The 21,072-nt window shown below is 41.2% G+C and overlaps 1 protein-coding gene across 2 annotated transcripts in view; it reads right to left on the minus strand.

The window, feature by feature from the left end:
- PHYHIPL (phytanoyl-CoA 2-hydroxylase interacting protein like) overlaps positions 1-21,072 on the minus strand; it is a 57,466-nt gene that overhangs the window by 12,062 nt on the left and 24,332 nt on the right. For both annotated transcript variants that reach the window (XM_024209737.3, XM_024209728.3), the window contains one exon: positions 5,208-5,404. In XM_024209737.3, coding sequence (XP_024065505.1) covers positions 5,208-5,404 — 197 coding nt within the window. The remainder of the gene's footprint in view (positions 1-5,207; positions 5,405-21,072) is intronic.

The following is a 21,072-nucleotide window of genomic DNA, read 5'->3' on the forward strand; positions in this document are numbered from 1 at the left end:
GCACTTGGGCAGCTCAGCAGCGGTGCACCCCCCCACAGGAGAGCAGGCAGGCGGTGCGGGTGGCGGGAGTGTGGCCGGAGGACTCAGGAGGAGCACCAGGCGGCCACACAGCCGGCCGGAGAGAAGCGGTGCTTTGAAGGCAAAACAGCTGCTTCTCTCCAGCTGCCCCTGCTCCTCCTGAGTCCTCTGCCCATGTTCGCAGGGCCACAGTCCGAAAGGAGCAGGGGGGGAGGGAAGGATAAGGGGGGGGGGTTCCCAGGGGGGTGGTTAGGGGCAGGGGTCCTGGGAGGAGGCGGTCAGGGGACAAGGAGCAGGGGGGATTGGATGGGTCAGGGGTTCTGAGGGGGGCAGTCAGGGAGTGGGAGGATAGGGGGCAGTGGCCAGGCTCTTTGGGGAGGCACAGCCTTCCCTACCCGTCCCTCCATACCATTTCGCAACCCTGATGTGGCCTTCAGGCCAAAAAGTTTGCCCACCCCTGTTCTAGAGTACCAGAAAGGCCCTATTTACCTCCAATCACAAAATGAAAAAAAAGGGAATTACCTCTACTATGTTTATGGGAAATAACAACCTTTACAAAAAGGACTAACGTGATCACTTTTCTAATCCAGGGAATTTCTTCAAGCTAGTTACCTTAACCTCAGAAACAAATCTGCACTTTGAGACATCACTTGGCACTATTTCTTTTTTTTTTGGCCCCCCAATGGTCAGCTGAGTCTGAGAATGTGCAGAGAAGGCTGAATGTCACCTTTGTACCGCCAGGATTCTGTGTTTAGCAGAGGCTGGTTTGGCCATCAGCATAAGATAGGACAGCTCTAGTATATGAGGGGCTGCAACAGTCCCCAAGAAATAGTCTGATGGCACAGAATAGTGACAGCACAGTGTGTGCAAGTCACTCTCCCTCCCGCCCCTTGTTGGAAAGATCTGGCTGCTTTTCAGCCCTTTTATGCCGGAGAAGAGCAAAAGGGGGCTAGAATACACCTGAAAACCAGGGCTTTTGCCTTCTGTTCTTTCTTCCTCCATTTCTTCTTGGTTTTCTTGTTTGTCAGTTTTATTGGTAAACATAAGAGTGGAAGACAGTGGACCTAGGTTCAATTCCTGGCTTTGCCAAAAATTTACTTGTGACCATGACAAGTCACTTAACCTTTTGTGCCTCAGTTTTCCCATCTGTAAAATGGGAATAACAGTATTTCCGTACTTCAAAAAGGTGCGATAAGGCGTGAGGCTTGTAAAGTGCATTGAGATTCTCTCATGGAAGACAAAATATTATCATTGTTATTGCTAAGTCTATTTTAGTAACTACAGACGTCCTCACATACACATTTGCATTTTCCACAAATATGGTGATACTACAGTAATAAATAACAATATGCACTATCTTAGGACGTCAGTGTGATTTGCAAATGTTAATAAATTAAAGCTTAACACCCTCCTGAAGAACAAATATCATGTCATTTTTACCAACAGGGAAACAGACACAAAAAAGTTGAGGGCAAGTTTTTATGTATGGGTGACTCATTAGGCATCTAAATAAATGACCTGATTTTCAGAGGTGCAGCTCATAGTTGTTCAAGGTGTCTACATCCAAGCTCATTTTTGGTTTGTAGTGTGGACAGATCAACACAGCTATAGAACCTCATTAAAGAACCAGGTAATCATCTGGGAACTTCATTCTTTAAGGATTTCATTTTCTATTATTACAATTTCTGTTCACTTTTAAAAGTATAGTTGGTTACAGTATAATGAGCCAGCTGCAGCAACAGTGTACAAAAATTGTTCTGCTTGTTTCATTCCCCATTTGGATAGCTAGATATAGACCTTTGAAGAGTGACGAATGAGGAATCTCTTTGTGGTAGGAAGAGTTAGTGACCTTCCTTTGGATCTCTCCACTGCATTAAAATAAGAATACAAAAGTCTGTGCTTTATTTGCCTGATCCAAAGCCCACTGGAGACAACGGAAAGACTAACTTCAGTGGGCTTTGGAATAGGGTGTGATGGGGTGTTCACTCCACACCCAAGGGGAAGGGGTTAATGGAGGCTTCCTGGGCCTGCCATAGCCCCTCCCAGAAAGGAGGAGGGGAGGTCAGTCCTCCTAGCAGCCTAGGGAGGCTGCACAGGAAGCAGCCAATTGGAGGGAGGCTGCACGGAGCTGCCCATAAGGGCCTAGTACAAAAGGAGCTGCAGGGCAGAGCAATGTCAGTTGCTTTGGGGAGCTTGCGGAGTGAGAACTGTGTTCCTAGCAGGCTACAACAAGGGCAGCATCTTGGACAGAGTAGCTGCTGGCAGTGATCGGGGGGCGGGGGGGGGGGGGGGGGGAAAGAGGGGGCCGGGGGGGAGGTGGCTAGACTGGTGGAATGATACCTACCCCCAGAAGGGGGAAAACACACATGGCAACACGGCTGTGGGGGCCGAGTCATGAAGAGCATGCTGTGGTACTTGGACTGAGGCGGATCTGCAGGCGGAGGAGACAACGGAAGAGGCACCACCTGGAGAGGGCGCACCAGCTGGCAGAGCTAATCCCTGTGATGGCCAGCAGGAGGCACCATTGTGGTGAGTAGACTGTCACACAGGGGCTACATGACCATCTATACAACAAGAACAAAACTTCATTCAAAATATAAACTATTATTTGCATATGTTGTTATGGCTTTCTGGGAGTCAAGATCTTCCGCCTCACAATGAAAGGCAGGATAGATCAGTGGGTAGAGCAGATAAAGTCAAGAGAACTGAGTTGTGTTCCTAGCCCTGCTACTCACTGCTTTACTCTGAGCAAGTCACTCAAGGTATGTCCACTCTACGGGAACTGCAGCAACACAGCAACAGCTAGGCTGACAGAAGAATTCTTCGGTCAACCTTGCCGCATCTACACCAGGGCCTAGGTCACCTTAATTACGGCACTCAGGGATGTGAATGTTAGCTAGGTCAGTCTAAATTTTAAGTGTAGACTAGGGCTCAGTCAACCTCTCTGTGCCGGAGCTTCTTCACCTGTAAAATGGGAATAATAAGTTACTCACCTGGGTTAAATGCTTTGAGATACTCTGATGAAAAGGGGCTATAAGTATAAACTATTACAAATAATAATATATGGAAGCCTTTGTATGTGTCAACATATTAAACACACAGAGTAATCCCCTATTCCTATTTAGCAGAGTACTTAAGCTTGTGCCACGCTTTTCTGAAACAAACTTATTTGTAGATATGGCAGGTGGCTTAAAACTGTTCTTAGCACTAAAGACAGATTAAATGAAACACAATGTCCTTTGACATGTACTATTATTAAGCTATTAAAATAATGGTCCTTGGAGTTCTCCCCTAAAACCCATCTACCATACTTATTTCGATCCATCTGAACAGAAGAAATCCAGCTTTTACATGTCCACTAACCAAATTAGTATCAACATGTTTCAAGTTACATGCAGCAACACAAAACAGATCCTATTTACCCATCATTTTAATTGACACCACCAACCCTATGCTGTTTTACAAAAGCAGTTATCCATTTCCTTTTGACCAAGAGTTTACCTCAGTGAGGAGCTAGGCAATTGCTGAGAAAAACAAAATAAAAAATGATGGCCTATCCTTATTACATTACTTGTATCTAAAAACAATTTATAAACTGATTTAAATGTTGAAGTAACAGGTACACTAATTTGCTATTGATCCTTTCTGGACAGTCATAGCTTTTACATCAACAAATTTATATTAATTTGTACTTAGAGGGAAAAAAATATGAATTAAGAGAGAGATACCCAGAATCAAGAATCCACCTGACGAAGCATTTTATTAGAAGAAAAGTATGTTTAGTCTTTCAACATAAAATGGGAATTTAACTTCAAAGGCTACCAATGCAAAAGCAAGATAAACAGCAAGAAATCCTGTTCTAATTTATTTGTTGCCACAACCATAAATGGGTCATATCATCCAGTGGTGCAAATTGGCATAGCTGCATTGAAGTCTATGAAGCTATGCCAATTTACACCAGCTGAGGATTGGGACTAGATCATGTTATAAAACTCACTGTTTAAAATTACGATGATGGTTTTCAGGTACACAACACACAAAATGTTACTTCCAACCATCCTCATAAAACCAAAGGAGTAGGACAGGGAAAATGAGGGAGGAGAGAGGGGTTATAAATATAAAGATAACTGTGGTCACGGTAAAAATACCTTTGAAGGTAAAAAGGTCAACATAAGTTAGTGGAAACATTTCCTGATTACCCCATTAGTTCAGAAGCCTTAACTGATACAAGTATCAGTAACATTAAAGCTATAATGACTTGATCTTGTCCCATAGGGTATTTGTACTCTAATACCACTCATCTTTTATGGATCCTGCTGACATATTTTAAACCAGCAGGTGATTGTGCCTTTGATAAGGTTGTCCTCCCTTGACTTCATCTCAGTCCATTCTGCTACATTTCGAACAGCACTTTAAAATACTGTGAAGTCAATGGAAGTTTTGCTTGATTTGAGGCATAAAGGATCAGCCCCCATGAGCGCAAACAAATTCAATGTACCACCATATAGAGAACTAATGGAAAGAACAGAGAGCAAGTATTCGGGTCATAGCTGCTGAAATGTATGAGCAAGTGCGCTAAGACATTCTGAACAAGCATTAAGAGGTGGAGAAGGACCGCTGGAAACCATCCTAGAAGTTCATTCCCATTACCGAGTCTTGTGTCCCGAAGACACGTATTGCTGTTGTGAGGACATCATGGATATACAGAGGTGCACAATGCACAAACTGTGTAACAAAAAATAAGAGCTGTAGGGGAACCAGAACTGCTGTTTTGCAGGAAATTCTGCTGTTTCAAAATTTGTTTTAGGTTTCAATTGGAATGAAAACAAAGAATTTCAATATTCCTGCAAAATGAAATTTTCAAAAAAATATTTTGACTCAAAACATTTAATTTCTATAAAACTGAAATGTTTTTTATTGATTTGACTTTTAAACTTGAATTTATAATATAATAGAATATTCTATGTTATTTTGTAACATGATCAAAATGTTTCTTTTCAATTTCTTTTAAACAAGTTTTCCCAAAATATTCTGTTGGGAATTTTTTAATCAGCTCTATTAAAAATCCCAGCTTTCTAGTGAATTCAGCATGTGGCTTTCCAGGGCAGTCAGGAGGATTGTCACAACATTTACATTTATTTATTCTAAGATCATGCATTTCCACTGTTTGCTATTTAAAAAAAAATTACCTTGTGTTTAAATTTGTTGGAATTCTTGTTCTCTTTCTTGTTTAGATCAATAAAATAGTGAGTAATACGGTCCTTGGATTTAGAATCCATGTCCCATGAAATCTTGAAAGAATCACATGTGATGTTACTTATTTTGATGTTGTGTGGGACTGGAAGTTCCTCCATCTCTGCAATCCCACTATCTTGTGATTTATTCCCTGTGTAAAAATAAACATTGACTGCATTAGACAAATATGTACTAGAGAGGTAGGCAACCTATGGCACGTGTGCCAAAGGCGGCACGTGAGCTGATTTTCAGTGGCACTCACACTGCCCGGGTCCTGGCCACCAGTCCGGGGGGCTCTGCATTTTAATTCAATTTTAAATGAAGCTTCTTAAACATTTTAAAAACCTTATTTACTTTACATACAACAATAGTTTAGTTATATATTATAGACTTATTGAAAGAGACCTTCTAAAACCATTAAAATGTATTACTGGCACGCAAAACCCTAAATTAGAGTGAATAAATGAAGACTCGGCACACCACTTCTGAAAGGTTGCCGACCACTGCACTAGAGTATGACTGTTTCAACTTTTAGCATTGGTCCCTTCCAACCATTCTTTTACAAAAATACATACACACAGCTTAGGAGCAACACTAAGGCCCAATTCTGTAAGTCATACTCGGGGGCGGGGGGGGAGCACCTGCTCACATGAGCTGTTGCCTTGAAGTCAGTGGAAATACTCACATAAGTAAATGCTCATCAACATGAGTAAGGGCTCCACAATCTGGATCATAGTAAATTATACAACAAAGATGTTGTGCCACTACATATATGGTTCCACAGAGATATATGAAGTATTTGGTGGCTAATAGTGAAAAGTTAACAGGACCAGAAATGACTTAATTTCATAGTGCAGTTATTGACTGTCAAATGTAAGAAATATAATTAGAAATGGAATTCGTCCTAGCAGTGAGTCTCAAACATCAAGTATAAACCAAAGCTTTCAACATTTACAAGAGGCATGAAAATATAAAATCTGATACTGTCGTATTTGCAACAAGCATCAAATATTGACACTGTGATAGTCTCAATTTGTCCCTTGGTTCTATCTGCAATGTTTGTACATCTGAACTTCACTGCAGTTTCATCAGGAAGATTCTTCTAACTTCTACAAATGCACATGAGAGAGAGAGAGAGAGAGAACTAATTGTTCACTGACCCCACAAGCAACACTTGAACTAAAATTAGGTATTTCTCTACACTCCTGCCTAGCGAGTGCTTCCCTGCAGTGGCGCCGCCAGCAAGTGTTCAGGGATGAGGTGATCTTTGCCAGACTCACACTGCATAAGAGTGTAGAGGGATGCAAAGCAACAACAGAAAAGAGCAAGAGAAAAGGACACAGCACAGAGAGCTAAAAAGCAGTGAAGACAGATGGATAGTATGATGTGAAGGAAAAGAGAGAGGATAAGAAACAAGTAGATAAAGATGTGGAGGAAGACAGAGAGATGAAGAAAAAAAGGAGTGTGGGGGAATTACTACTGACAACTACACTGGGGTTAGAGGCAGTGGTACCCATTAGGGGAGGCTGGTGGGAGGGCAAAAGTCCTCCCCATTCCCCACCAAGGTTTTTGCACTTGCTGAAAGTTCCATAGGATCCAGCGCTTGGAAGATGGTGGGAAGGGGCATGGCCTGACCATTTTAAGCTGTGGTCCCAAACTGTGTCAATACAACTGCTGCTGGAGCATTGCTCCGGCTGCCTGATAACACCACCACTGAAATTTGACCCAGATGCCCTTCCATCTAGACAGAATACATGACTTTGGACACCATGATCTAAATTTACAGAACTGTATGTAACACTGACAGACCCCAGTCGCCAGCAGGCGGGATTGAACATGGGACCTCTGGAGCTTAAAGCATGAGCCTCTACTGCATGAGCTAAAAGCCAACTGGCTGTTAGTTAAGGCTGTAGATCAGACTCATTTAACTCTATCTAAGTGGTCTCGGTGCCACTAGACGGGACAACACAACACCACACCCAGAAGGTGTGTGGGTTACATACTTCCCCTAGCTGAGGAAGCTCGTCCCAAGCTTTAGAGTTTTCCCAGTTGAAATCCCAGACGAGCCCCTACTTGTAACGCCGACAGACCCTGGTCGCCGGGATCAAACTTGGGATCTCTGGAGCTGAACACATGAGTCTCTACCACATGAGCTAAGGCTGTAGAGTCTACTCAATTAACTCTGTCTCTTTAAGTGGTCTCAGTGCCACTAGATGGGCCACAACTCCACACCCAGAAGGTGTATGTACATGTACACCAAGTTTGTGCAGTAAAGCAGAGGTTGTTTTATGTGTGCAAATTCTATATTTGTGCTTATGTATCAGTACTATGTATTTACTGTTGGTCCCAGACAAAATCTGATCACAGGCTTTTGAAAATTTGGGCCTGATTGTTCATATTAGTAAAATGATAAGCTGTTCATTAGGAATTAAAAATACAAACGTGATATGAGCAGAATTTAGGAATCTAAGATGGAATATGACACTCTCTGCTTTAAGCGACAAAGAGTCCTGTGGCACCTTATAGACTAACAGACGTATTGGAGCATAAGCTTTCGTGGGTGAATACGAAGTGGGTATTCACCCACGAAAGCTTATGCTCCAATACATTTGTTAGTCTATAAGGTGCCACAAGTCTCTTTGTTGCTTTTTACAGATCCAGACTAACACGGCTACCCCTCTGATACTTAACCTCTGCTTTGTTAGCTGTTTTTCTCTGACAAATACTATTATTGATATCATCACACAATTGTAAAGTTAGGGGGTGTGGCAGATGTAAGAATAAAAACCATAGTAAAAATATTTTATCTTTCTTTGTAATTTTCAAATAAACACACATGCAATGAACAATATAGAGAAGTCTAGCCTGTAAAGTGTCTAAGTGGTTCAGGACAGGGTGAAGGGTCCTGGTACACTGGAATATCTAAGACCATGAGAAGTGAGCAGAGAGAGGGGCAAGACCAATACATGATATACAAAACTGAACTAAATATCTCATATAGTGATCCTAGCCTTATGCCCTTGTTCCTTACCAGAACTCTACCAAGTACTCACTTGTCTTTAGGGATTCCCTGGCATACCTGAAAGTGTATCAGTAGATTTTTCTAACTTTGTCAGAAAGTGACATTCATTTCAAAATTATTTTTAAATGTTTGTTAAAATATTTTTGTATATTTTTTAAAAATCTATAATCACCAACACATGATGAAAATCTAGCAGCAGAGTTGACATGTAAATAACTCCTGATACATGGGCAAACACACGCCTCCATTGTAAGTTACACTACCTCTCCTATAAAGTCCACACCACAGGAAATAGGAGATCCAAAAGTCAGAAGTACCTATAATGTTCTGTATAACAAGGTGTTCCAAAGTATACTGCTGTCTCAGTAGCCACTTCTTCCTCCCTCATGGCCCTTACCCTGATGTAAATACAGATATGTTCCAATTCTTAACTATTTTAAATTAATTTTGTCTTAGTTTAAATACTGCTGATTTTTAAACTCCGCAGCATCCCAGAATTAGTACCAGGATACAGAACCTTTCACCTTTACAGGCCTGATCTTACTGAACAGCTCCTGGGAGTTTCTGAGCTCCCCATTCCCAGTGTGCAACATGGTCTCAATTGCAATCCAGTTCAGGTTGCTACTGAATTAAAGTAATTACCATCTGATGGCATTTCAGTGACCTAAGTGAAATAAGGCAGTGGTCTAGAGCCAGTTTCTAGTGAAGAGTCCACATCACCAGAAAGCAGCAGCATTACAACTGACGCTAGTTGTCAGACACAGCAGAGAAGCTGAGGAATGAATGGGCACAGTGACTAAATCTATCCTTGCACTCCTGTTTGTTGTCCCTCAATGTCAGGGTTGAGGCACATTGGCAGAGCAGTCTGGGTAAGCTTGTGCCACCACTGCCTATGCTGCGTTTGCAGATGAAAGACTTCAGTCCCTAGATCTGTGCATCCAACACCTTTCATGAGCACTGCATTCATTTATGACAATGTGCACGCATATACACACACACACACACACACGGGGGGGGAGGGGGACGGGACACACACACATTAAGATAAATGATAATTTTATATCTGTAACATGGCATCAAAATGCTGGAATCAAAATATTAAAAACAAATAATAAGTGCTACCCACAACAAGCTGCACAGGGATCGCCACTAATACCATATATGAAGAGTTAAATTAAAAAGATTGTCAGGATCGTAAAGGTAGCAGAATCCTTGACAACCTGTACCAGTACAGCATTGAGTGAAAGCTGAACCTTTATAATGCCAAGTCTGGTACAGTAGTTGTTTTTAGATTGATGTGACTGTAGAAATAGGTGTTTCCAAAAAAGAACAGCATGGGGTAAAAAGATTCTTTTCCCTCCTCTGAGGTTCAAAAGTCAGTTACAAGAAAAAAGGCTGCTTTCCAAAAATAATATTTTTTTCTAAAAATACCTTTTCTACTGAAGTTGCAAACATTCTACTCCCACTGTCAACATTTGTGTAGTGCAAACTGCTATTTCTTTTCTTAACTCAATATTGAGTTTAATATACCTAAATTAACACCCAGGCAGTTGTAAACACAATTAACACATCTCCTGCAAACAATACAGCCTTGTTAGAGACTGAAAAAGAATATTCTAAGCCATGTCGTTCTACTGTATCATATAATTATTTCACCCCACTCTTTTGCTCATTATGTCTCTGGAGATCTGGTCTTTCCTGCATGGCATTGCATTTCCCCCATCTGAATTGCAAATGTATATTTTATATGTTATTATCTACATCAGAAAAAAATGAAGAGGCACAGTTTATGAACATGATAATATTTCATGTTTCACTATTGACTCACACTCTTCATTAAGATCAGCTTTCCAGAATAAACACCCGTAAGTATGTAAAACACTTTAGTAACAGGAAAAGGCTATCAAGGCATCAATCAGATCTGGTTGATTTGAATGGCACCTTCCTTCTTTTTTCAAAAATTAAATCCTTCAATTCACTTCTTCTCCAGAAGCAAACCTAGGTGACTCTTGAAGTTGTATGAGCTAATCCTGTTAATTTTCTTTCCTATTTTTCATTTTCTGTTTATTGAATGCAATGGCTCTCTTTGAATCCATCTTGGCCCTTCATTTTCTAATATTTACATTAAGATCCTTAGCTATCTGAGTCATCACAAGCACGAATGATTTATCTCAATCAACTGTCAATCCATTTCTTCATTAATTTTAGTAGTTTTTATTAAGACAATTTCAAGTCTCCTCTTTACCAAAGAAAAGAAGGCCAACTAAACTTTTTCCTCATGTTAGATTATCAAGAACTGGTATCATGTTTGACAGTCTATACTTCCTTCACAGCAGTCATATTTTTTCTTTGGTACAGTGGCGAATACCACATATGCAGCAATGCAGTTGAAATCGAAAACTATTTTGTAGTTCACAAATCTATTACCACCTATGAACTTCATGGCTGTAATGGTGCTTTACACCATGGCCATTCAGAACAACATTGCAACAGCCGGAATAGACTCAGATTCTCTTTTTCCAAAAGTGCTAGCCCCGCCCCTGTCATTTCAACACAAGTACTAACTCAGACCCCAAATCCTGCAGTTGGATCTGTTCAGATGGATCCTTACATCCACAAAAATCAGATTGCAAGATGAAGGCCTCTGCAATTAGCAATATGAGCATGACACACAGTCAAGCAAGTTCTGATCCCATCCACTAGAGGGCAATGGTTAAACAGAATACATTCAATATACATTTCCAATTTGTATTAGAAAACTCTGCTAGTACAAGGTGGTAGTTTTCCCATTTTATTGCAGCTGTGCACTGTGAGAATGATTTCAATGTTTCTTTTACAATATCCACCCCCGCCCCCAAAATATTTTTACTTTTACTTATCTGTGAACTGGATATATTATACCAGATTAGTTAATTGGACATATTCCTTAGTTTGGTTCTTTGCACCCAGAATAATTATTTCACTTTTATAAGACTGACATAAGGTTCAGTGCAGATGAAAGTGAAATGGAAAAGACCTTTTAGGTTAGTTTGTCTATTTTCCTGCCATTTAGTGAAGGATTGCTTCTTACAATATATTCTCTAATGTTGTTCAATCCAGTTTTAAATCACTCAAGCAATGGGGTTTCAACTACTTAAATTGCAGAACAGTCTCCGAGAGGAACAGACCTCACCGTTGGGAACTTGGAAGTTCTGTTTTCAATATCGTCACCCAAATTGCTTTTACACGTTTGATGAAATTTAGCCCTCTTGAGGGGTAGTATGAGGGGTATGCAAAAGCTAAGTGGGACTCAAGTGGAATATCAGAGGTTCTACAATTGACCAATCACACGTGTAAATTTCCATTTAAAGCTTCCCATTGTCACTTACTCTTGAGAGATTTTTCTATCCAGCATCTAATTTACCCCTTTATTCTCATCTCACGATGTTACTGATACATGCCCATCCACTCATGCTGAAATCTAGTAGTGAATCACTCAAAGGATAGGTTAACAAAAGGAAATAAACCCTAGGGCAAACAGAAGTTGCAATTTAACCAGTAGATACTTGCTCTGAAGTAGTCCAAAATCCCAATTAAAAAGAATTTACCACTATGGTTTGGTAGCCAGCTGTTTTCGTATTTGCCTCTCTGTCAGTTCTTTATGGATGACTTGATCTTTCCTTGCTGAAACATCACTTAGAGGCAATAATGAAAATAAGCTACACAATGTTGGAATAGAGAACTGTAAATTGAAAATTAAAATGGGGCAGCTTCTGTTTAAAGCTACCCCTTTTATTTTGCATTTTCCTGATGCTCCAACACTGGGAACGGCAACAGGGGAACATAAGAATAATACTGTTGTCACATGTCCTCTGGCTGAAAATTCAAAAGAAAAGACTAATAACCAAATGAACCCAATCTCCAGTGTCACATAATGGGAAATGTCTTCCCCTGGAACTGGAGACCAGACATTTCACAAACACCTCTGTTTTCACAAAGTCTGAGTTTAGTTATTTAATAAGTAAACAGTCCAAGGGATTCTTGATCCTTTCACGAGAAGCCAAGGAAGCTACTTATTTGTGTACTGTTCACACTTTGAAGGACTAAAATCTTATGCTCAAAGCCACAGAATAAATATGAAATGCCAGCTTCACTGACATCAGTTGGAGAACCACAAGATTAATGCTTTATGCTCCTATTCACAAGCTTATCTCTCGCTGCCATATCCAGAGTTAAATTTCAACTTAAATTGTCTAATCAATTTTAAAGCAGTTGTGATTGTCACTACTGCAGCTGAACTAAAATGCCAGCAATTGAGTAGAAACAAATTATATAAAATATATACTTAACTTAGTGTTTTCATTATATTCCCAATTCAGAAATTAGCTATGAATGAAAGAAAGAAAATAGCACTGACGTTTCTGTTGACCATTCATGGCTTTCACTTGTCACTGTTGGAGACAAATGATAGAACTTGGGGAGTGATAAAACCAAGCTGAACAGACTTGAAAGATTTTTTTTTATTAATGGAGATATCCTATCTCCTAGAACTGGAAGGGACCTTGAAGGGTCATTGAGTCCAGCCCCCTGCCTTCACTAGCAGGACCAAGTACTGATTTTGCCCCAGATCCCTAAGTGGCCCCCTCAAGGATTGAACTCACCACCCTGGGTTTAGCAGGCCAGTGCTCAAACCACTGAGCTATCCCTTCCCTCCCCTGGGACTGCTTTTGAATTTGTCTCACTACCTGGAAAACAAGCAGCTGAACCATTAGGTCTGAAGTGGTGGAAGAATGAAACAGAAAAATCCTGTTGGAACCTTTTGCTGAAAAATGGTGATTGTCCATACACAATAACTACATTTTCTGATTTTAATAATATGAGCACCCTTCACTTTTCCCTTAATACTCAAAAGACCGAAGTCCACAGCATGGAGAACTTGCCTACTGATTTTTCATTTAACACACAAAGGCTTTTTAAGTTATCCACAAGGAGACCCTGAAGGTATTCACTTAAATATACATATTTTTAAATATACACAGAAGAAATTTTTTACAAAACTGGAAAAATAAAATAATAGTTGCTTTTGGGCTCTGATATTCACTAACAGTCAAATTAAGCATCTAAAATGAGGCATTAACAATGGAAAGATACTTAACTATTGCATGACTAGAAAGCAAGTCCCTATATAATTTGCATATATGTGATACCATTTCCCCACTTCTATTTTGCATATAATTCATCATGTGGACAACACATTAAAAATATAGGCTCATGCTGGAAGGCTATGCACCAGACACACTGCAGTGAGACTACTGAGAATTCAGACTCGCTACAGAGTTGATGTGATTTGTATTAGCAATCAAATCATGCTTTCACTCCCATAACTCCATCCCTAATGCAAATAGCTTAGCTTGCATGATATCAGCCACCTCTCACAGTAACTGTGCAGTCTGCTGCACTGTGTAAACATGAAGAATTATCCATCAGTCAAACACATTCATGGAAAACAGTACCTGGAAATGATTGAATACAATGAAATAATGAGCACCTATCAACAAGTAACAAACAAAACAAAAAACCCTACAGCAATAATAAGCATGACTGTTTGTATTCTCAAAGCAAAACAAACTTCTGAAACATTCATTCAATTGCAATGGCACTCTTTAAAGCAGAGGCAATTAAAAGAAGACATAATCATCACTTAAGATGAAATCCTTCTGTGTGGTGGATTCACAAAATACCATTTGTTGTTTATGGATTGCCATGCAAGAAAAGACCAGTGGATATTTTTTTTAAATTATCCTCTGCTTGCCCCCTGGACCTAGATGTTGTGGTTCTGGTTCTAGGAGGACTGTGGGAGGAATTTTCATATTGATAATTCCCTGGCACATGATTAGTGTTCAACCCATAGTTAGTTCCATATCTGCATCTAGGATTTTGTGTGTATCTACATATACTAAAAAACTGTAATATCAGAACAGAATTTTCCTGTGAAACACCTCGCCAAATTCAGAGGTAACATAAATAATGGTGACAATGATACATCTCTAAAACAGTATAAATAAGAGTGTAATTTACATACTAGCGAGAGTTGAACCAGGAAAAGCAACCAACAGAAGGGTGTAAGACAGTGATAAAAGGGCCCTCTGTGTTGTTTTAAACTTTCCTGTTGGCTATTTCCCCTGCGACAATCCCATCCTCATGCCCCATGAGTGTGTAAATTACACCTATTTAACAATATGTAGTGTACATTACAATTTACACCACTTCTGAATCTGGCCCACCATGTGCAGGTCCACTGTCTTATTTGAATTCTTGTTGAAGACATCATTTGCAAGGGATAAGGGCAAGTCATCTGGTTCTGAGGTTTTCCTGCTCAAGGGTAAATCTCTGGTAATTTTTGAGTCCTGATGTGAGAAACATGGGTGCAATTTCTTGTGATCTTCCATGAGAAATGTGAGAACAGTATTACATGTTTCCTAAGCTACAATGCAATTTCATAGGATCTTGGAAAACATGTCCTTTAGGGAGCGTCAACAAACGACTTGGCGTTCTGGATGACTTATTGTTCAGTTTGTGACTTTAACGTTACAGTTTAGATGTGGATATACATGTGACCATCCATCAGTCTGGTGTCTGCATCTAAGGTGTCAGCATCAAATCATTTACTCTGCCCAAGGGATGGAATATCTTTTGCATTTAACATGGCCTGCATTTTGACAAACTTCAAAACAGTGGAATCTCGATTGGTGCGCCCAGTTTCAGTCCGATCACACTTCCTTCCAGAGATCCCCTGGAACCTAGGTATTCAGAAAATAGATATCCCTATTTGGAGCAGGAAAAAAAATCTAGAGAAGCCACTTTCCAAGTTGTAAAAGTGAAACAATGTCATGACTCCCCGTCTCTGATCCACTCATGAGGATGGAATTTTGTACATAAAGATTAACTCACATTAATCGAATAGTTAGGTTTGTATGTAGCATATTAAAATGAACAAACAAAAAACCTTAGCCCATAAATAAAACTGGCATTTAGGTGAGGCAATAAAAGCTTGATAAGGCAATCAAACTGAATGATTTTACTGTGGTTACAGGATGATAATATGCACAATAGATGAAATATAGCCAGGTGCTGAACTTAAATTCCACTTAGGTCCTATTTTGAGGATTTAAATGTGACATAAATGGTGCACAGGCCATTTTGCTGGCCCTCTGCACAGGGGTGAATTTCACCCAATAGGATAGAGAACTCTTTGAACTGGCACATCAGACATTTTTCTTGCATATGATGGTATTCTTCCAATGGACAAAATCATTTTCTACATGGGTTTGTGTTTGTACAGGCAAGAGTGACTAATGAAACTGCAGAATTTTTAAAAGCCAACACTGGTTGTCTAAGGTTCCCGTTGGGTTTCCCAGCCAGGAAATCCATAGCACTTATAAGAACATATACCTATAGGTTGGGAGATAAAGAAACCTAGTTGGAGGCAAATTGGCTACAGAAATAAATTCATTTCACTCAATAGAATGTAAATAACTTTTATCTGGAATCATCTGAACCATAATAAGAGTCGACTCCCTGGGGAAAACTTAGTGACTCTTCACAGTATCCCCAAAAAGGCTTACCACCTTTCCCCATTTTTAGGGAGAAGAGGGGTTTTCTCCATCCAAAGGAACAACAAGCTTAACCTGAAGAGAAGAGTTTCTCTTTGGTCTCTTTAGATAGGTTACTACCAATGAATAGTCAGACTAGACTAAGGCCAGCTCTAGACCACCACCTACTTTGGTATAATTTACATCATTTCTCCCGCCAACATAGCTAGCTGCTCTCGTGGAGGTGGATATATTATGCTGACAGTAGAGCTCTCTCCCGTGAGCACAGAGCATCTTCACCAGACGTGCTGCAGCTTCTAGTGTAGACTAGTTCTAATATTCCTGTGCCTAACAGAACTCTTACGGGTGCAAACAGGAGCTTTGTTTTGTTTCGTATTGGGAACTTTTGTGTGGACTCAAAGCAAGATCATTTCTCCTGAGCACTGTCAGACTTGCACTTCAAGGAAGAGCAAGAAATGAAATAAAGAGACTGGACAGAGAAATTCCCTTTGAAAGATTCAAATCCTGACGCCGCCACCATGAGGGGATGCTGGGCAACAATATTTATTATTTGGTCCAAATTCTGCTTCAGCCCATAGAAGGCATGACCAAAAGGACCAGAGGATCATTTTAGACAGGGCCATCAGTTGGCTCCCTTAGGGCCAAAAGAACTTGCCCTTGGCAGATGAGTTCCCTAAAGAGGTATCCACTACTATCAGAAATGCTGTAAGTTTGTATTTGGTTAAATTCTCCTCCAAATAAACTGCTCTGCGGGCCACAGTTAGTACAGCATTGCCCCAGGTATATGGCATCTTGAAAGGCAACGTGCAAGTATTCTGACAATATATATCTTACAAATTGGAAATCACCAGGGATATTAGGAGGAGAGAATATACTGGACAGAATAATCTGACTTTTTCTCAAAATTTATGAGGTAACTGTCCTGTCTGAGGTAGTACAAAAGTGTTTAGTTTTCCTATCTTTGTGATATTTTGGGATAGCTTTGGAAGTTCTTTAAGGACAAAATGCCTATCCAGTCAGGAACCTCCTCGAAGAGACAGTCCTTATCAATATGATGACTTCAGTACAGCCGTTTTGAATGAAGAATTAAAAGAGCGATGACAGGTGAGTTAAGGTTAGAGGTTAGTAGCTGAGAGACCACTCTGAACTAACTCAATTGAAGAATAGTGTGACAAAAGGGGAGAACAGAAGGTTTAAACCTCACCTAATTGCATAAAAGTCTATGGAGTAAGGTCTTTTATGAAAGCTTGTAACGTTCAGAACCTGATGGTCACTATGAGACATGTATACAGACTGTGGTTATGAATCTATGTGTAACCCTTCTGCCCATCTAGTTGGCAGCAACAAGGGCCGGGTTCTGTATCTAGGGGTTCCGTTTCAATAACACAATGCAAAACCGGCTCGAGCCCCCACCCAGTGACCTGGGACAATTACATACCACCCCCCTGGGTACCTCTAAGAGGCAATACTTCCCCTCTCGCAAGCACGGAGTCTGAGTGTAGCAGAAAATGTTTAATAACATGAGGTAAACGACATCAGCATAAAATTGGAAAAACACCACAAACAGGATTCATAACACAAACCATGAGCAAAACCCACCCCAGCAAATTGGGCTGTGTCCTTTCCCTTTGGTTCTTGAATCCAGCAACCCAAAAATCACCCAGAGTCCCCAAAGTCCAACACCCCCAAAGTCTCTTGGGTCCAGCAACCACCCAAAGTCCCAAAAGTCCAACAACCCCCAAAGTCTCTGTCCCTGATCCGTGCAGCCCCAGAGTAAAAGGGGGGGGGCACGCAGGGTGTTAAGGGGCACCTTACGTGATCCGAGGCTGGCCAGCCGTCTGTTTCTCCGTGGGGGTTCCGCCGCAGCCTTTACCACGAGCCAGTCCACTTTCCTGCCATCCCACGAACTGCTCCGCTCTACAAGCCACTCCGCTCCGCTCCGCTCACCGACCTGTGAGCCGTTCCAGCCGTCCCCGCAAACAGCTCCGCTCGCCGTTCCTTGGGCCACTCCAACCGGCCCCGCAAGTCTCCACGCCGCTCGCTGCTCCTCCAGTCGTCCCCACAAATTGCTCCGTCAGCTGCTGAGCAATATAGCTTCAGGCTCCCCCACTAGTTAACACAGCACTCAGTGATCTCAGCTCTTAATAACATCAGCTCTTTTGTGATTTCAGCTCTTAGCGATTTCAGCTCATAGTATAGTAGGGGAGCCCCAGTGCTGGTGCACCATTGGCCCAAAGTGAATTCAGCTCAGCAGCCTGTAACTAGACTCCTACGGGAATCAAAGTTAGCTCTGACATTCAACAGTGGAGAGAGGAGGCGGTGCAATTGGTGTTTCAAACCCTCAGAGGGGGCCCATACCATCAGGTACAAATACCTGTCCCCATCCTCTCTCAATTCACTGGGTTTTGTAACCCTTGCCCCTTGACAAGCAAATGCTACTTAGGTAATGGTGACGGATTCACTCAGTCCTTCTGTCATACAACAGTTCCACTGGCCTTGATTCACAGAATCAGGGTAACAAAACTTTATTCTTCCTGCCCCAATAACAGAGAAACTGGGGATCCCACACCAGCCAAAGTAACCACTTTTGGTTGCTGTGGGCTCATGCTAGGCGTGTGGGTGTGCCTATGCAAACGAGATCCGCCCCTGGAGTTCTTTTCCACACTCGCCATAATTCACCACCAGATGTCAGTGTAGAGCTCATCCTGACTCTGCTTACATATGCATTTATGTATATAGAAAACTGTCCTCATGATCTTTGGTGCACTTCTAGCTACACCTTAGAGCAGGGAGGGGTACCTGCGAAGCCAGGGGTTTATAGGAACACTGTCTAGCCCAGGAAAAGACAATGATGGGCCATTAGAGTTAATGGGAGGATATTGAGACACCCCAGCTATCAAGTCAAGAGGAAATTTCCTCTCCCCGCCCCCCCCCCCCGCGTTGTCATGCCAGAGGGGGAAGAGAAAGTCTTTTAAAAAGGAGGCTTGCATCTGAGATTTATATCTAGAGACTGAGGTACAGCTTCAAGGCAGGAAGCTGTCTGTGAAATGCTGGATCCCCCTATAGCTAGGGGGTATGCTGGGAAATGGTTCAAAGGCGATAGGTAATTGTATTAGAAAAGGGATTTTATCTAATATGGAAGTGTAAAGCCTGAGGTTGAGTCTTTATGTTCATTTTCTACGTAACTTCTATATGCTCTCCCCTTACTATTTCATCTCTGAATCTGTGTTTTTTCTATTAAATAAACTTTTAGTTTAATTTTACCCCAAGCAGGCAAACTATGTTGCTACTGGGATGGCTATGTGGCTACTGGGATGATGGGCTACCAGATGGGAACGGTCCAATTGTCTGGTAATTAAGAACCTTGGGGAGAGTTGGGACTGGAAGGGTTGTTGGTGTCACCCTGAAAGGAGTTAACTAGGCTGGTAAGAATAACACTTTGTGCATGTGGCCTGGCTACTGGTATCAGGCACCCTGAAATTACAAGGTAATTAAGGGTAGGCAGTGACACAATCCTTTACCAGTCTGGGTGATCCCCAAAACGTCACAGATGGTCCATTATTTGACTGGATAGAGGGAATGAGGGCTACTTTCACTCTGCCTGACAAAGCTGATGAGCTCTAACTGCCTTGACTGCCACAAAACCCTGGCTATCACAGAAGATAAGTTTGGGAGAAAAGAAGAGGGAAGAAATATGTCTTAGAGGTGAGTTCCATTTTTAATGTCTCACACAGGCCTATCTGGACTAGAGAATCTTATATGGTGAAAGGCTGCTCCTGTCCAGCTGCAGTTGTGCTGAGAGGCTTGGAGGTTTTTATACCTCGGCGATGCCCGTGCACTGTGTAAGACTTTTGGCATGACAGAGTCAGCTTCACCACAAATGAGCACACAGATTTTGTCCCTGAGCATTCTTTGGCCTCTCAGCCATTTTGATTTCCCCATTAAAGGAGAAGCCTAACGAAACTGGGAAAACCACAACAGTGAACATTCTAGAAGAAAGATCAAGACTAGGATAGTTAACAGAAGCCTTGAGATAACCTGGTTGGGCTCAAAAATTCTGAGTTCTATTAGCCATTCATGCCTGCTCAAGTGGGATGTAAGCAAAAGCTCACTAGTCAGATTTACCTTGACCACTCAGAGAAAGACAACGCTCAGTGCAGTCCGTTGTGGCAAACTGTCAAGTATGTTTTCAGGGAGTAAAGCTCTGCTATTGTAAATTTCCCTAACTTGCTTGTTTTCTTAAAGTGTCACTGCATATATACTGAACAGGCAATCTGTTATCACACTAAATTGCTTTATTATAAGGTTATGCATCTGGCATGTATGTACATAAAACAGCAATACAACAAAAATGATCTCTACTTAAACTTTTTCCTCTCTCTATTCTCCGATAATTTTTGCTCTTTTCCATCAGTGGTACACCAGATGCTACTAACACTGTGCATCAGAATTCAAATCACAAACCAGAAGACTGAGAATTGTTTAGGGGTAAGCTTTCCCTCTGCTATACTGGCACATCTTAAACATAAAAATCCACTCCAGGATGACTCAGGAACACTGAAAACAGGATCAACAAAATATCCAAATACGCTGGCATGTGGCACCTTGCACTACTCTTACTGACAAAACCAAACATCAACATCACATAGTTGTTGTTACATTGTTTTAAATTCCTAATTCTGTAAATATTTTGCAAATAGCATGTTTCTCTGCAGTTATGTTTCAAAAGCAAGTGCATTCCACAAATGTACAACAATTCAATTTACCATAGAGACACATTTTCCTAAAGATTTAGAAGTATAATTCCTTCTATTTGAAAGAAGAAAAGTCTATCTGCTCCATACAAAGGGTAAAGGTTAATTACTTACCTTACAGTAACTGTGGTTCTTCAAGATGATGTAGTCAATGGATCCCACAGTTGGTGCCCATGCACCTCATGAGCACAAAAACAGATTCTTTTGGGTACCATTATCCACTGGGGCCTTGCCATGTTCTTGTGGGAGGGCATAACGGGCAAGGCAGCTGCGACCTTCTTCAGTTTCCTCACAATTTCAAATCTATGTTGCTGAGGCCTCCAAAAATCAGGAATGGAGGACAGATCCAGGGATCCACACTGATTAGAACATCTCAAAGAACCACAGTTACTGTAGAACAAGTAACCATTCTCTCTTTCAGTATGTGTCAGCGTTGATCTCACTCTACATG

Source organism: Terrapene carolina, unplaced genomic scaffold (genome assembly GCF_002925995.2).
Source record: "Terrapene carolina triunguis isolate 2854851 unplaced genomic scaffold, T_m_triunguis-2.0 Scaffold95, whole genome shotgun sequence".
In the NCBI taxonomy this organism is placed as follows: domain Eukaryota; kingdom Metazoa; phylum Chordata; order Testudines; family Emydidae; genus Terrapene; species Terrapene triunguis.